Below are 17,844 nucleotides of genomic sequence, written 5' to 3'. Positions count from 1 at the left end.
CTGTATCCGTCGACATTACAGCACCTTCCTTTTGTTTCTCCACGGAAGTGGTTGTTCCCGCTGTTCCTCGCCTTATTCGCTTTACAGGATGGTTAGACGCCAATTGTTTTGTCCTCGACCTGGTAGCGACCCTTATCGGCTCATCCATCAACATCAGATTTTTTTTCTCCGAACGTGGTTTGTGAAGATTCTGACAAGTGAGAACTCAAGAAGACAGGAGTTTTGGGAGCATTACGATCCACTCAGAAACAATTCGAGAGAAAAAGAAGATGAAAATATAAAGAAAAGTGGCCTATGGACATTACAGAGGAAAGTAAATAAGGGAAATAAAAAGTTAGGTTAACCCCTCTTCATCTTGACACTAGGAGTAGCTAAGGTTGGGATTTTAGGAAAAGGGGAAAGCTTATGGAAAAAAGAAACTACAGCACTGATGATGTTTATTTGGCTAATCTTTATCACGTGTCCATGCACGTTGCGTTGTCAAGTGTTGAGCGCTATAATCATTATCATATTTCGTCGGATTGATGTGATCCACGGATATGTAAAAGTACTTCGAGTGTCTTACATCTAGTATAGATTTGCTAATCAGCACATACGGTCAACCCACACACAGGTTATAAAATTTTCACAACAGATTCCAAGAACCACATTTTCTCATTTGATTAACCCCTGGCAATTCTCACTCTTCTGATTTAGTCTTTGGGTTAATAGTTTAGTATCATTCTCATGGTTTATTGAAGTCTCTCTTTCCTTTTTAGCCTCGAGCCCAATTCAATTCTAGTATAAATTAAAATTGAGACAGAAGGCTTCAGAAAGGGTCGGCAACTAAAGAAACTATTACCTCGTAAACTAAATATCTTAAATACTAACTCACAACAGAAGGCACCAATCAAGCTAAAGAAAGATAAAACTGAATGTTTGACAGCAGAAGGAGAACGAAGAACAAATGCTGGCACAGTAGGATGAAACAACATTTGGAGATCACTCATAAACCCTATCTTCGGCAAGGTTTAAAACAAAAAAGGGGATGCAGGAGCAGGAGAACAGTATTCAATATATTTGATGTACAAAATAAAGACTCTACGCCATGTAACTGACCTAATAGCGGCAATTTTAAAGAACATATTACAATTCGATTACTACTACACTCATCAAACAAGAACATATATGAACAAAAACACTATTGACCTGACTACTCAAAACAAGAAGAAAAACGACAGAATTTGCAAAAACAATAAACAAAAGGATAAATTTGTGCCAAGTGGTTTTCCACTGGGTTAATCTGCTTTACCCAAGATGACACCATCATTTCGTAAAGGTAAAAAAGGACGATAATTCTTAATTGAGAAACTGCGCAGATAATTATCGATCAAGTTGAACAGATTAATACGACGAACCCACAACTCAAACCAAAGTTCTGTGTAGATCTCTGCAATGGAACCCAACTAGTCACATGCAAGTACCAGTAAACACAAGAAATCAAGACCAGCTCCATTGAAACGGCACAACAGAGAACCATGACCAGATTGAAACAGGGCAAAAAACAGTTTGTGAACTAGTCAAAGCCTGAACATGACCCGGTGCACGTTCCCAAACAAGGGAACCCCTTCCATCTAACAATGCAAGCTCAGTAGTCATACCAGTGTCTTATGTTGTGCTAAAATTGCGTTACTACTGACAAAGAGACCCAACCACGTATCCAAATAGACCACATAAGGCCTACTGGTAGCCTGCCAAAACATTCAGAATTAAAACTCTTAGGAGCTATGTTCGGGAAAGAAAAGGAGAAAAAGAAAAAAGGCAACAGTATTACTACTATTTCCAGTTATGCCTCGGGTAACAAGTGGGACAAATCACAGAGTAAGCTACCGTCAGTCCTCCGCGTATCGAGATTAAGAGTCAAGACGAGACCAAGAACCCAGAAACGCAAACAAGCATGCAAGAACAATCATCCAGAATCCAAAAGGTATAATGACATTCAAAGAGTATAAGACCCAAGTTCGATATGCTTGCCAAACAACCATTAGACCTCTCGGACGAAAACAGTGTATTTAGCATCTGACAGACGACTTAAATAGTTGAATCACATATTGAAGCCAAGTCTCACACTTGCTATTGCAGAAAAGAAATATTAGCTAGACTGATTATCCTCGAAGCGATAATGAGAAGACATCCTGCAACTCCAGTAAGAAAGTGAACTACCAACAGCAGCTACAAAGATTCATCATCTGCAATATAAAAGAAATAAAATTTTATAAACTCCAGCATTGAATCTGGATCTTTAGGTCATGGCGGGAATATGCGATGGCATGTACATACCTCAGAAATAACAATCATTTTCAGGTACGAAAGCCTCCTGAGCTACGACGCTCATATGGACCAGAGCGAGAACGACTGCTTTGGTCACCTGACCCACCACGACTACCACCACCATCCCTACTACGCCCACTACCACGGTCTCCATTACGGTCAGGTCCATATCGACTACCTCCTCCACCACCACCGCCACCATACCTATCATCTCTTCCACCATATCTACCACCTCTTCCGCCATCACCGGATGGGCATTCCCTGGCAAAGTGCCCAGGCTTCCCACATTTAAAACAATCTCCGCCACCACCGCCACCACCAGATCCCCGATCACCACCATAGTCGCGATTACGGTCACGTCCACGGTCCCGATCATGATCGCGGTCCCCGTCACGATCACGACCAGAACCTTGTTGAGGCTGAGCTTTATCCACAGTAATAGGGCGCCCATCTAGCTCCAAACCATTCATTGCCTCAATAGCTTCTTCCATTGCTTTTTTATCATCGAAAGTTACAAAACCAAACCCACGTGAACGACCAGAAAACTTGTCCACGACAACCTGTATCAAACAGTATTTTTCCATGTTGTCAAGTAGCAGTTATGTTGCCATATAGAAATACTCAAAGTTACAGCCCAAAAGCACGGCAGTCTCTTATATTATATCGCATAAGAAAGTGACTTTGAGATGTTCGAGTAATGTTGGTGTTAAATGACTCAATTTCAGTGTTATATGAACCAAGTAGAAAACAAAGTATCAGCTATTGAATTTGTTTGTAGTACTATAGAAAGTTAATTTTTTAATAGTAAAATTGAAGGATATAAATGCTTTCGGTCACTTCTACCCTTTTGACTACCTCTAAAAGTTAATTTAAAACAAAGAAAGTTACCAGAACACCGAGGCCTAAGTTCTAATGGGGTACACCTATATTTCTCCTCGAGGTGTGCGCCTTGATGCACCTTTTCAAACATTGCAAAAAAATAACAAAGATAAAGATTCTTCTGCCGCAATTGTAGCATACTGGCTAAGGGATATGAGAGATTGAAGAAAGAAAGATAGTAAAAACACAACAAATTGGGCCGCTTTCGTACTTTTAAGTGCAAAAAAAGGGATCCCTACTTTTCAATTTTAAGAGGGATTATCCCCAACTGGACATAAATGGAGAGGGGTTATGCTTAATTCTACAAAATACAAGACGACTACACTCAGATATAATCATGGAAGTCACAAGTGACAGGTAATTACATCTACTAAAAAATAGGGTAAATAAAATGAGAAGATGAAAATGAAGAAGAAAAACTTGAACAGATTGTCGAAGGTGCCGCAATTTTTAACACCCTTTTCTTCTTCTTTTTTCTCTATTCATGGTGAAATTTTTTGAAGATAACTCATGTTCTTTTGATGGTGCCCTGCTTTCATATTTTTCTCAATTTTACTTGTGAAATTGACCAAAGAACAATCCGATGAAGTGATAATAGTGAACCTGAATCGTTACATTCAAGATGAATACAATGTAACAGGATGAAATCTAAAAACAATTAATGTTCTGATTCAAAACGAAGTTGTTGCGATCCAATCTGAATCTTGCCATATAGAGAATCGCACTATTCTAACAAATAAGGCAATTTCATACGCCATCTACTTCCTTCACAAGCGGAAAAAAGAAGCAAACTCTTAAACTAGTCCTCGGTATTGAGTAGCCAATAATCAAGTGAGATACAAATAACGAACTGTTACACAAATAAAACCAAGGCCGAAACTAGAATTTCTGGTATTCGAGATTAGTCCCAAGACCCCAATCTTACGGAATCAAGAAATGGTACACAAAATCTAGAAATAAATGAACCAAATATGGATGAACTCCATGAAGAATGATAAATAGACAGGTCGGTTTCCCCACATACTACAGTAAAAAAAATTAAGATAACAACCTCAAACCTAAGTCATGGTCAGATGAAAAAGTATGACACTAGACAAGTCCTAGTGAAAGGGAAAAGGACAGGTTGATAAGAAGGATAAATATCAAGTCAGAATTCATTACATTAAATTTCAAAGGCTTTCAAGGTTCACAAATACCCTACATAATATTGTACTACTACAAGATCAACTTTCATGAGATTAGGCAGCTGTTGCTAACGTAGAATTACAAGAAAGGACCGATGAATGCAGAACCTAAAAGAATGTTACTGAATTTTGATGTCAGTATATTTTCACTTTGCTTCAAAACTGAAATATTTCATGGAAATTAATAGCATTGCATTAACCCCATATGAAAGATCAAAGCTAGAGGCCGAGTAATCAATTACTTAAAGCAGCTTATTTCTGTTCATTATGATGAATATGTGTCAGCCAAAATAACAGTTACTTGTACCAAAATTATAGAATTTTAGTATCTTTTTTCTAATTTAACAGAAATTACTCAACATGATTTTATGAACAGCAATTTTGATAGAAATAAACAACATATCTTGTGTTTATTGCTGGTCAGTTGGTGGCAATTGAGATTTATTATGACACTTAGCATCACATAGAGATTGATTACCTTCGCCTCCACAAGATTGCCAAACTTTTCAAAAGCATTTTTAAGACCTCTGTCAGATGTTGCCCATGCAAGGCCCCCTACGAAACATCGATATTCCACTGGATCCGACATGTATCACCCGATTGAACTGCAATTTAGCAAAAGACAACAAGAATATCAGAGGAGGGGACTAAAGAAACATGATTCTAGTTCATAAGAAACTTGCGTAGTAAGATTTTGCAATGAGTAAACATACTTGACAAAAACAAAAGGTGAAAATTGATGGAGAATCATTGTATATATACATGTTACACTAGCTGTCTGCCTGTCTCAGCCGCTAGTGACACTAATTCTCTTGAATGTAATTAAAATCAACATGGGTAAGACTATTAGACTCCCTCGCTGAAAACCAATCGAGCGAAAAAGATATGAAAGTATACTATTGTCATAGGGACACTCATCCAAGAAAATACATGAGGCTTTCTAGCATGGAATTCTCACAATTAAGAATTAACTTCTCTGTATCAATCCTCTGCATCAGTAAGTTACTAATTCAAAGCACTTTCTATAAGCTACTTTTAATGCATGAAGTCATGAACAAAGCCACTGTTGGCAGAAAACTTATGAGTAACTTGTGCTCCTCCCCAGTTTGTAAGTAAGAGATCAAGACTACACCACTACCTTTAAACTATTGAGGGTCTTGATTTGATAGTTGGAACATACCTCTAAACTCTCCGCCTGTAAGAATCTACCACCTACTCTGATTTTCGACTACTTCTCAGCTGTTTAATGGTAAGAAACTTACTGATCTTCACTACCACTATACACATATAAAAGCTATTTGCATATTATTGAAATCATCAAGCAAGAAGCAAATTTTGAGGTTTAGAAAAAGAAATTATTCATCTATCTTCTATTGATTAAATAATCCATCAAAACAATAGAGCTCTTTTGTCTAAATAATGCTCAAAATTCTTTTTCTTTCAAGTTTGAATTAAGCTTTAATTACTTCCCCAAATCCAACATCTCAAAAAGGGATGAGTGAGAGGAAAACCTAATTTCCACTGAACATCTTCAACTGAACCCTAAATACATAATAAAATTGGATCCCCACGATCGAGATTCATGCGAGAAATCTAACCACAGATAGTACTGTACAAAAATATGACAAATCTAGGAGTGAACTCAACAGATAAACAGAGCTTAGAAGTATAAACAATTGCGAAAAAGAATAATCGTAGACAACATAAGGAACAACAAGAACACGCAAGACCTAATATTTCTTTAAGAATTAATGAATAGATGAAATACCTAGAGAGATGAATGGATCTAACAATTTGACAGCTTTCCTCTTCGCCTCCCTTGGAAGAAACCCTAAAAACCTCTAGAGGAAACTGATGGTCTTCCACCTCTAAAATAAAGCCACTGGCAGATGGAGGCGCTCGGTTAGGGCCGGCCTGCTTATAGAAGCGTCATTCTCGTCTCACTTACGAAAGTTCTATACACACCTCGAATTTCATTTTAAATTTCTTTTATTAAAAATTTGACCCTAAGGCCATGTTTGGCGTGCGGGAATAGCGTGGGAATGGAATGTGATACCCGTGAATCACATTCCAGATCATTGTTGGCTTGCGGGAATGGTGTGGGCCCGGGAATGTGATTTCCTCAAAAAGGGGTAATAGCAAACCCATGGGGAGATGGGTTTGTGATCCCATTCCCCCGGAATTACATATATTAATATTTATTGACAAATATATCCTTAACAAAATATTGAATTACCAATTTTATTTTTTTGTAGGATTTGGTATTAATAACTACTGTTTATGTTTATGAATAAAATTTAATTTTAAATAAATTTCTATATAGGTTTATGAACAAAAATTTATTATAGATAAATTTTTATTAAGATATTTATTTATTATATTTAAATTCCAACCCTTTGATGTATCGTGTTATTATTTCATACCTACCAATTTGAAAAAATAATACGGATTTTAATATATTACAAAGTTGATGTGTATATTTTATGCTAAAAAAAAGTTGATGTGTATTTTATGTGGTTTAAGTAAGGGTAAAAGTAAACTTTTACAAATATTTACATTCCTATTCCTATACGAACCAAACACCTAATTAGGAATATGTCAGGAATCAAATTCTCATTCCTGGTCAAACCAAACATCAAACTACAGTAATCTGATTCCCATGAATCACGTTACGGGGATGTGATTCCCAGGAATCACATTCCATTCCCGCGCGCCAAACATGGCCTAATAGTGTTTTCAGTCCACTCATTTATTATATAAAACGCAAAGTTTTTTGCTGACTGGGACAAGTCGAAACACAAATTCAGCCGTTCGTTGTATTTTCTGTAGCATCTTCACCCTTTGATCTATTACGTACCTTAAAAATCTTAAATTAGTTGACGTACCCAATCAGGGACGGAACCAGGATTAAACAACGAGGGGGGCCAATGTAATACGAATTTGATTAAAATTATGTCATTTAACTTTCATCACTTGAGACCGTCTTCTAAATAGAGATTTTTAGATTAAACTTGTACCAAGTGAGTCACAATTTGTTTTTATTTCCAATCTATATGAATTGTGCGTCTCTTTTTCATACTCCAAAAAAAAATTAAAATTTATCAGCTTTATACGAGTTTTTCAACAAAAATAAGTTGCATGTATTTTAAATACAAATTCTGTATTACAATATTTAAATTTATAAGAGAAATTAGATGGTTTATGTAGCATTTCCAAACACACCACCTAAGTCTTAAAACTCTTGATTGTAAAAATAATGCAGTCACAGAGGGGATCGAACCTAGGTTACTCAAGTCATCAGCAAACGGTTCTACCAAAAAACCAATGAGTCTTTGTTGTCATGTTTAATGTATTCCTTAAAGTAATATTGTAATCCTTGTGCATTAGGGTTACAATCATAGTCAAGGCCTAGCTGTAGTTTCGTCCCTACACCCAATGCAACAAAGTAAACGTTCACCCAATCAATCTGCACCGTCTAATCTTTTCCCCCTGCTCCTTCCGTTACTAACTATCCAGGCAATCATTTATACCAAAACCCTTCATCTGCTAAACAGTGTCTAAATCTTTTCTCTTTACCCTCAAGAACCCTTCCGTTACCAACACTTACCTTCCTAATCAATGGAGGCGTTTTTGTTACCCAGTTTGTGTATAAGACCGATCATTTCGTTCTCATTTACATCTTCATAAAAATCGGGAAATTGAAGGAAGGTTTGTAGGAAGAAAGGGTGTTCGTCCAGAGAAACCGATTAAAGCTGGGCAATTTTCCTTTCACAAGAACAGGAAGTCGATTAAAGCTGGGCAATTTTCCTATCACAAGAATAGGAAGGCATTTGAAGAAAGCAAGATTTTTTCAGCTTATTGGATCTGGGTTTTGAGTCCTTCATAGGGTATTCTGATTAGGTTTTATGATTATAGGGTTTTGGTACTTTTTGAGATTTATGGTAATCCCTTTTTATCTACCTTCATAGGGTAATCTATTAGGTTTTAAATATTTTACCTTCCCCAAATTAGTTGGCAAGTATTTCCAATTGGGGTTATCTAACAATGAGATTTATGGTATTCCCTTTTTATCTATATTTTATCTTTTTGGGTTGGGCATAGATTTCTCATTGTTCTTTTTCCCTTTCATAGGATGACAATACAATTGTTGCTCCCAACTATAACAGTCTTCCTGGGATCCTTGCCAATTAGGTTTGCTTTTATCTTCATGTTATGGGATAATTTTTGTCATAGTTTTTAAGTTTAGTTGACCATTCAATATACAACTAATTTGGGATCTGAAATATTTCTTTGTTTCAGATTTCCGTCTCATTATTTCTTTATCTGTTTATCATACATCACCCTTTCAATTTTAGGTCAAGGGTTAAATTGAATATCCATATAACTCAATTGCTTCTGAGATTTTTGATTTCGTCTCTCCGATAATTGAGTTTGAATAGTCGGAAACAAATAGTTTATTTCTTTCTCCTTTGTCATATAATATCAGAAATTGAGTTTTTGAACCAATCGTTTGTTGAAACAATTTTTTTTTTAAATCGTTTGCTTTTGTGTATAGTTGTAGTGGTTTAGTTGTGTCAATCCAATCACATAATTCTTTATCTCGATCAAAGAAAAATATTTTTCACATATTCACTCCCAATCACAAATATATTATTACCCTTTATTCTCTCTAAATCAATCACAATATATTCGTAATATTCCTTTGATTACTAGAATTATTCTTGTAGATTTGATTTTTGAATTTTAAATCCATGTAGTCTATATATAGATATATTGTATTACTATATAATGAGAACCTCACACACTAATTTAGTGTGCAAGAGAAAATTAAAATATTTATTTCTCTACATGGTATCAGTCATTTGATCCACACCCACGACTTCTAGCTCCATTTATTTTTCTCTTAGCACCATTCCAATGGCAACAACTCCAACAATCCATAAACTTCATATAACCCATTTGATCTCTGTCAAGCTTGATGAAACCAATTATCTATTAAGGTTAACCCAATTTAAACCCTTACTTAAAGGTTATCAATTATAGGATATGTTGATGGAACCCTTTCACCCCCTCCACAAATACTTTCAGATTCAACTGAAGTTAACCCTGAATTCCTTAAGTGGGAAGAACATGATCAGATTCTTCTCAGTTGGTTATTATCATCTCTGTCTGATTCAGTCCTTTCTCGAGTTGTTGGACTAACTACTTCACGAGCAGTATGGGAAGCTCTTGAGAAACGCTTTGCTCCCAAAAATCAGGCTCATCAAATGCTCCTTCGTCGAACTTTAAATAACCCGCATAAAGATAATAAAACAATGCAATAATATTTTTCTTCTCCTAAACAACTTTCTGATGCTCTTGCAGCTTCACTGATAGTGAATTACAAGCCATTCTAAATGGCCTTGATCAAGCTTATGATGTAAGATATTTTATTTAAATAGTAACCAAATTAGTTTTATATAATCTTCCTATTTAAATAAACTATATTTGGTCATATACAATCAATATTTTATTGACTGGATTTTGGTTGTTGCAAAAGTGGAATGAGATAAAAGTTTGACCAAATATATATTTGGTTACCTGATTTAGTTTGACTGCTTGGTGAGTTGGCTGTACACTATTGGTTGGTGCATCCCCTCTATTCTCCATTTCCCATAATGGGTAGGGATTTGAGAGATATAGGTTTTCTTTATAAAGGTAGGGGAGTCCCACCTCTCACCAGACAAGCAAAATTGTGAAACCCATTTTCAATTGCTAACTAAGGAGAGAGAGGTGAAGACTACCTTTGACTGCTACTATTTGCTTTTATTTGAAGGAAGGGCTATCGGATTATCGTCTTCTACTTATTATTAATTGGATTCTCATTCAACTATTTGCTTCGAAAAAAGGTATGTGATTCTATATGAATATAATGTTATGTTTGTTAATCAAATCTATGGACTTCTTCTAGAGCAAGATCCTATCGATTTCATGTGATAATAAAACATATGTATGAATCATGAAATATCAACAGTGGTATCAGAGCTTGAGTTTTGCCCTAGTTTAAGTTCCTTTTATGATAAAATAGATTTGAATTAAATATAAATACACATAACCACTGCCTGTTCATATTGAGGGAACTTCTAATTAATTGAATTGATGTCCAAAGTCCTGTTGAGCATGTCTTATAAATATTTTTTAACCTTCAAAATTTATGACGACAACTTAGTTCCATTATTAATCTAGGAGGACTAAGGTACTGTGTATCACACTAGATTAATATTATGTGTTTGGGATTAAGTTATCTTGATAGGTTATAACAACTAAACACCTATTTTATCAAAGAGATCTAAATCCTAAAATTTCACCATGGATTAGTCTTTACTTTTATAACTTTATATTATTGCACAAAATACTAATGGTAACAAATAACATAAGAATATTTACTAATAGTTGATAGAAGAATAATAATAGTAACAAATAACATAAGGATATTTCCTAATAGTTGATAGAAGAATAATAATAGTAACAAATAACATAAGGATATTTCCTAGTAACAAAGGCACCTTTGTTCTTCATAGTTTATCTTAAAGGTAAAATATCAACTAATAACAGAGAGTAGATAGCTAATATAACAATGTTACAATCATTTCCTAATAAATTCATGAAATGAAAACCGTATGCACCTGCCTATTCACTGGTTAGAAAATAGAAAATACTTGGATTGAGAAGAATCTCTCCTAGCATCTTTCCTGCTAAAGTACATTTTTAAGTAAGGGACCATAAAAGATCAAAGTCTTGAGTTAGATAAATACTTGGAATGTTATGAATATATTCTTGAGCTTAATCCAAGTGGGAATATAAGTTTGATAAATATAACCTTCCAAAACAGTAACTCTTTTTTTTTTCCATATATGTAAAACAAGTCTATCCTATTAGGGTTTAGGAAGGACAACTAAAGTGGTCGTCATAAGAATTGCGACTTAAATAAATAACGGTCTTGCCCAAAGGCGACTGACTTATTAAAATTGTAATTCTTCTGATTATGGTTTTTTTAACCATTAAGATCACAAGTTTGCATCCATAAACATTAATTTCATAGTCTTGCCCAAAGGTGTCTTGATTTTCGTGTGGACTGGATAGAGTAGAATAGTTATATATATTTTGACAAAATATGGATAACCCTCTACCTAAAGGTGTCGAAGTGTCTGTATCAACTCAAGGTGTATAAGCCTAGTTCTACTTGTGATTACTATCACGATTAGGGAAGCAATTAGCAATTAATAAGTACCGCCCAAAGGTGTACTCTAAAGATGTATTTGCTGTCCTGCAGAGTAATAAATTATTATACAGGTATCTGTGACACTCTGATTAATTGGCTTAACCCTAAGACTGAATTAAATTATTAATGGTTAAATATTAAGTTTAAGCATGTGATATGATATTTTATATTATGCATGTAAGACTAATGCTTGTATTTAATTATTTGGTAAAATAGTTTTAGATGGAGGTTTTATTTTATAATTAAAGGACACATTTTTTGTGCCTACAATAAGGAGGAATTTAATTTCTGTTTCCAAGTTAGACAAAGCTGGTTTTGGTTTTTTGTTTGAAGATGATACAGTTTCTATTAGACTGAATAAGAAAAATGTTGGTTTTGGTAATATGGTTGATCGTTTATATAAACTATCTCTAGATGCCTGTTTTGCTTCATCATTATGTTTATCAGTAGATTCTGTTGCTTCTTCATCTTTTGGTATCAAAATACCATTCCTTAAAGAAAATTCTTCTATGTTATGGCATAAACGATTAGGTCATATATCTAAAGAACGTCTTCAAAAGTTAGTTGTTGAAGGAGTACTTGGTGCATTGGACTTTAGTGACTTTCACACTTGTATTGAATGCATCAAAGGGAAATTGACAAAGCATAGGAAACTTACTGCTACTAGGAGTTGTGGTCTTTTGGAACTTATTCACACAGATATATGTGGACCTTTTCCAACTCCCTCTCGTGGTGGGCAGCGTTACTTTATCTCATTCATTGATGATTTTTCTAGGTACGCATATGTGTACCTTATTCATCATAAACATGAGCCTTTGAAAACCTTTAAGCTCTACCACGTGGAGGTAGAAAAACAATTAGATCGCAAGATCAAGGTTGTTCGTTCTGATCGTGGCGGAGAGTATTATGGGAGAGCAGATCAAGATGGTGTGAATCACGGGAATTTCGTCGAATACCTTCGTGGCCAAGGTATTGTTCCTCAGTATACAACTCCGGGTAAACCAGAGCAAAATGGGATTGCAGAAAGGAGGAACAGGACATATCAGAACATGGTTCGAAGTATGATGAGTCATTCTGATTTACCAGAGAGTTTCTGGGGTGAGGCATTGAAGACAACTGTTTACATACTTAATAGAGTTCCCAGTAAAGCTGTGCCAAAAACCCCATTTGAACTTTGGACTGGAAGGAAACCAAGTCTGAATCATTTACGAGTTTGGGCTTGTCCAGCAGAAGCGAGACTTTATAATCTGGACATTCGAAAGTTAGATCCGCGTACCATAACATGTCGTTTTGTAGGATATCCAGAAAGATCCAAAGGTTTTAGATTTTATTGTCCTACAAGGACTACCCAGATCGCAGAGTCGAATAATGCCAAATTTTTAGAGTTTGAGCAAGACAGTGGGAGTCCAAACCATAGAAGATCAAATTTTGAAGAAACTGTGGATGACTCGCGTACAGTTTTACCTACTATCTTAGTTGATCTTCCCCGGGTCGTTGAAGATACACCGATTACAGCCGTTGCACCTCAAGTTATTGCACCTCAAGTTATTGCTCCTGAAGTTGTTGCACCTGAACTGGAACCTGTAGTTACACCAGAACCAGTAGCTGCACCTGTCAATGAGCCTATGCCGTTAAGGAGATCGAATAGGGAAAGAAGATCAGCAATATCTGATGATTATCAGACCTATATGACTACAGGAGATATACTTGATGTAGATGATCCATCAAACTTTTCAGAAGCTATGAATGGTAACCATTCGAAAGAATGGATGCAAGCTATAAAAGAAGAACTTGAATCTATGAATGGAAATGATGTCTGGGAACTTAGACCATTACCAAATGGTGCTAAGATGGTCGGATGCAAATGGGTGTTTAAGACGAAACGTGACGCAGAAGGAAATATAGAAAGGTACAAGGCCAGGCTGGTTGCCAAAGGATACAATCAAAGAGAGGGAATTGATTACTCAGAAACATTCTCTCCGGTCTCGAAAAAAGATTCTCTAAGAATAATACTGGCCTGAAGTTTGGACCATATGGGAACACATAAATAAGTTGTGTTGCCCAAAATGCACCATACTAACAACCACCGTAAAGTATAAGGATGGCTCAAAAAGAATGATGGTACTAACATTGAGACCATGGAACGACCCCTTGCATCAAAATGAATGTGTTGTGTCTTCATGATCCGATTCTAGTGGTATTCTTCGATTTGGGTGAAGGTCGTCAGGAATGATCTCACAAAACGCTAATGCAACAAATTGTTTTTTAAAACTTTAGGGTGGCCACCCGTTTTTTAAATCTGGAAATCCAGTCGTTTTTTTATTTAAACTAACTATGATTGTATTGACCAAGTGGGAGAATGTAAGATATTTTATTTAAATAGTAACCAAATTAGTTTTATATATTCTCCCTATTTAAATAAACTATATTTTGTCATATACAATCAATATTTTATTGACTGGATTTTGGTTGTTGCAAAAGTGGAATGAGATAAAAGCTTGACCAAGTATATATTTGGTTACCTGATTTAGTTTGACTGCTTGGTGAGTTGGCAGTACACTATTGGTTGGTGCATCCCCTCTATTCTCCATTTCCCATAATGGGTAGGGATTTGAGAGATATAGGTTTTCTTTATAAAGGTAAGGGAGTCCCACCTCTCACCAGACAAGCAAAATTGTGAAACCCATTTTCAATTGCTAACTAAGGAGAGAGAGGTGAAGACTACCTTTGACTGCTACTATTTGCTTTTATTTGAAGGAAGGGCTATCGTCTTCTACTTATTATTAATTGGATTCTCATTCAGCTATTTGCTTCGAAAAAAGGTATGTGATTCTATATGAATATAATGTTATGTTGGTTAATCAAATCTATGGACTTCTTCTAGAGCAAGATCCTATCGATTTCATGTGATAATAAAACATTTGTATGAATCATGAAATATCAACATATGATGCCATTGTAACAACTCTGACAACATTAGTAGATCTTGACATGGATACATTTTTTGCTCATCTTTTGGCCTTTGAAATGCGTCTGGAAAATCAAACAACATCTTTGCAGCAACCTAATGCTAATGTTGCATCCTTCAAACGCAACTCGGACTCTAGATCCTCTCATTAATCTGACCGTCAAACTTCGGGTACTTACCAAAATCGTGCAAACACACGTTGGTTCTCCAACAACCAAAAACCCCACATACCTCAAGGACCATGTCAGTTATGCGGTAAGAATAACCATCTTGCTCAAGATTGTTGGTTCAGGTTTAATCGACGATATGCACCACCTGCCAAACAACCACCAACGGCTTACATTACTGCACCTAGCAACTGGGTCACTGATACGGGAGCTACAAACCATCTCACAGCTGATCTGAACAATCTGAACATCCATCATGAATATGACGGCACAGAGCAAGTAAAAATTGGTAATGGTACTACTCTAGCAGTAACTCATGTTGGTAATACTTCATTTACCCAAAATTCACGTACCTATTCTTTAAATAATGTCTTACATGTACCCCAAATTAAAGCTAACCTCTTATCAGTCCATCAATTTAGCAAAGATAATGATGTATTTTTTGAATTTCACCCATATTTTTTCTTTGTGAAGGACCGCCGCACGAGGACAATACTGTTCCAAGGAAGGAATAGGAATGGCCTTTACACTTTTGATATTGCTCCAGAGATGAAAAACTCGATTACTTATGTCGGTCTTATTGCTGAATCTGTGCCATTATGGCACCAACGTTTAAGACATCCTATGTTCCGAACGGTGAATAAAATAATAAAGAATAATTCTCTCGATTTATATAATAAAGATTTCTCATTTTGCAATTCTTGCCATGTTAGTAAAAACAATAAACTCCCATTTCCGAACAGCACCACTATTTATGATACCCCATTAAGCTTAATTGTCTCAGATCTATGGGGTCCTGCCCCGTCTGTTTCACGCAATGATTTAGGTATTATCTTTTGTTAATGGACGCTTTCTCCCACTACACTTGGATTTATCCATTATCTCGTAAATCAGATGCCTTACAAACATTCATACAATTCAAAACTCAAATAGAAAATGTTGTAGGTCATAAAATTAAAGTTTTTCAATCTGATAATGGTGGTGAGTATGAAAGTTCACCTCTTTTCTCAACACTCATGGTATTCTTCATATGTTATCTTGTCCACATACGTCTCCTCAAAATGGTATAGCAGAAAGACGACATCGACACATAACTGAATCAGGTCTCTTTCCTATACCATGCCTCCATGCCTGCTGAATTTTGGTGGGATGTCTTCTCTACAGCTTGCTATTTAATTAATAGACTCCCATCATCCAATAATACTAAATCTCCTCTTGAACTTCTATTTAACAAGGTACTTGACTATAAGTCTTTAAAAGTTTTTGGTTGTTTATGTTACCCGTATTTACGTCCATATAACAAAAATAAATTAGAACCTAGGTCATTGCCTTGCACTTTTATTGGATATAGTGGTGCTCGCAAAGGATTCATATGTCTTCATGTCCCTACAAATCGAGTTTACATTTCTCGACATGTCAGATTTGAAGAAGGTATCTTTCCATTCTCTTCACAAGAGCAGGTTGCCTTGCCATCAAGAGGTATTACAGCTCCACCATTAACCACTCAAATATTGTCTACACCTCCCTTTCATACCACACCACCTCCACAACCTCTTTCACCAACCTCACAATCTATGTCTATTCCAAATGCTACAACCACTTCACCCACAACCTCATCTATTAACCCCATTCAACCCCAAACCATCAACCCCATTAGTATTACCTCATGTAATCCACCCTCATCCCAACAACTCATTCTTGAAACCAACATATCAACCTCTCAATCACATCAAACTCCACCTACCCAACAAATTCATTCCTCAACTCCTAATGATGTTAACCAACATCTATCAAGACCACTACAACTTGCTCCCATTCCATCGCATTCAATGGTAACTCGTTCAAAGGATGGTATTAAAAAGCCTATTAATAAATTATGTCATGTTGCTTCAAAGCACCCTTTGCAGGTCAAAGATTTAATTGAGCCAACATGTTATACACAAGCAGTTGTTGATTCTGCGGCAAACAATGGACGAAGAGATAAATGCACTAATAAGAAATGGAACATGGACTTTGGTTCCTTTCAAATCTGAAATGAATGTAGTCGGATCAAAATGGGTATTCCGTATTAAAAGAAAAGCTGATGGCACTCTTGAAAGATACAAAGCTCGATTAGTAGCAAAGGGCTTTCATCAACAAGAAGGAATAGATTATGGTGAAACATTTAGTCCTGTTGTGAAACCATGCACAATTCGACTAATTTTATCTATTGCTCTTATCCATCATTGGCCAATTCGTCAATTAGATGTCCAAAATGCATTTCTACATAGATTTCTTGACGAGGATGTTTTTATGAAACAACCACCAGGTTATGTTGATTCTCGAGATCCAAATTATGTCTACAAACTACAAAAATCGTTGTATGGTTTAAAACAAGCACCACGGGCATGGTTTTCTCGCCTTAGTCAATATCTACTTCAACTTGGTTTTCATGGCTCAATCTCAGATTCTTCTCTATTCATCAAACATACTCAACAGTCTATCATTTACATTTTAATATACTAGGTTATAGCCCCTGCCTCCGGCACGGAACTATTTTGAAACACTTGACGCGTTTGAATATGTATAATCGGTGAACATGAAAAAATGAGATCTGGATTTATTTCAGAAGAACTAAAATATAATATAATACACCATAAAATGAATCAAAACATTAATCACATTATTATTCAAATAAAATTATAGCTTGAACACCTTCACTAAACAAGCTCCTTCGTAATTTAACAGATGGATAGAGATAAAAACTAAAAAATTGTCACGAATAGCCATGCGTGTATAGTCAATAACATTTGTTCCGCATCTAATGTTGTGGAATACTTTACCTAATTGTATATTTTATAGTAAATGTGTTCCGCATCTAATGTTGCTTCGTCTTACTCTTGTATTACGTACACAAAAAATTAATTACTTCTATATAACCCGCACCTGCAAAAATTCAATTTATCTTTCATGGAATACTACAAGAACCATTCGTTTAGTCAGTAACATAATAACGTGTTTCAGGTTTAAACATACGAAATCTTGATTTTAAATAAGAAATCAAAAGTGAATTCATGTATTGTATATACTAAAAAA

General features: G+C 35.6%; 1 protein-coding gene across 1 annotated transcript; it reads right to left on the bottom strand.

The window, feature by feature from the left end:
- Positions 1-1,955: 1,955 nt before the first annotated feature.
- On the bottom strand, positions 1,956-6,336 carry ATRZ-1A (RNA-binding (RRM/RBD/RNP motifs) family protein with retrovirus zinc finger-like domain-containing protein). Its single transcript, XM_086648036.1, has 4 exons — positions 6,142-6,336; positions 4,852-4,978; positions 2,320-2,870; positions 1,956-2,228 (listed from the first exon to the last, which is right to left on the bottom strand). The coding sequence occupies exons 2-3, from the start codon at positions 4,960-4,962 to the stop codon at positions 2,340-2,342; spliced, it is 642 nt and encodes a 213-aa protein (XP_086504162.1). The 5' UTR covers positions 4,963-4,978; positions 6,142-6,336; the 3' UTR covers positions 1,956-2,228; positions 2,320-2,339.
- Between the last annotated feature and the right edge of the window lie 11,508 nt (positions 6,337-17,844).

Source organism: Eschscholzia californica, unplaced genomic scaffold (genome assembly GCF_041429995.1).
Source record: "Eschscholzia californica isolate CP2 unplaced genomic scaffold, dmEscCali1.0.p SCAF_6, whole genome shotgun sequence".
NCBI lineage: Eukaryota > Viridiplantae > Streptophyta > Magnoliopsida > Ranunculales > Papaveraceae > Eschscholzia > Eschscholzia californica.
This window is presented reverse-complemented; position numbering and strand designations above follow the sequence as displayed.

Coding starts and splice junctions, on each gene's coding strand:
- ATRZ-1A (XM_086648036.1), bottom strand. CDS start 4,962: ATGTCGGATCCAGTGGAATATCGATGTTTCGTAGGGGGCCTTGCATGG. Junction 2,871..4,851: donor GCAATCTTGTGGAGGCGAAG/GTAATCAATCTC, acceptor TGTTTGATACAG/GTTGTCGTGGACAAGTTTTC.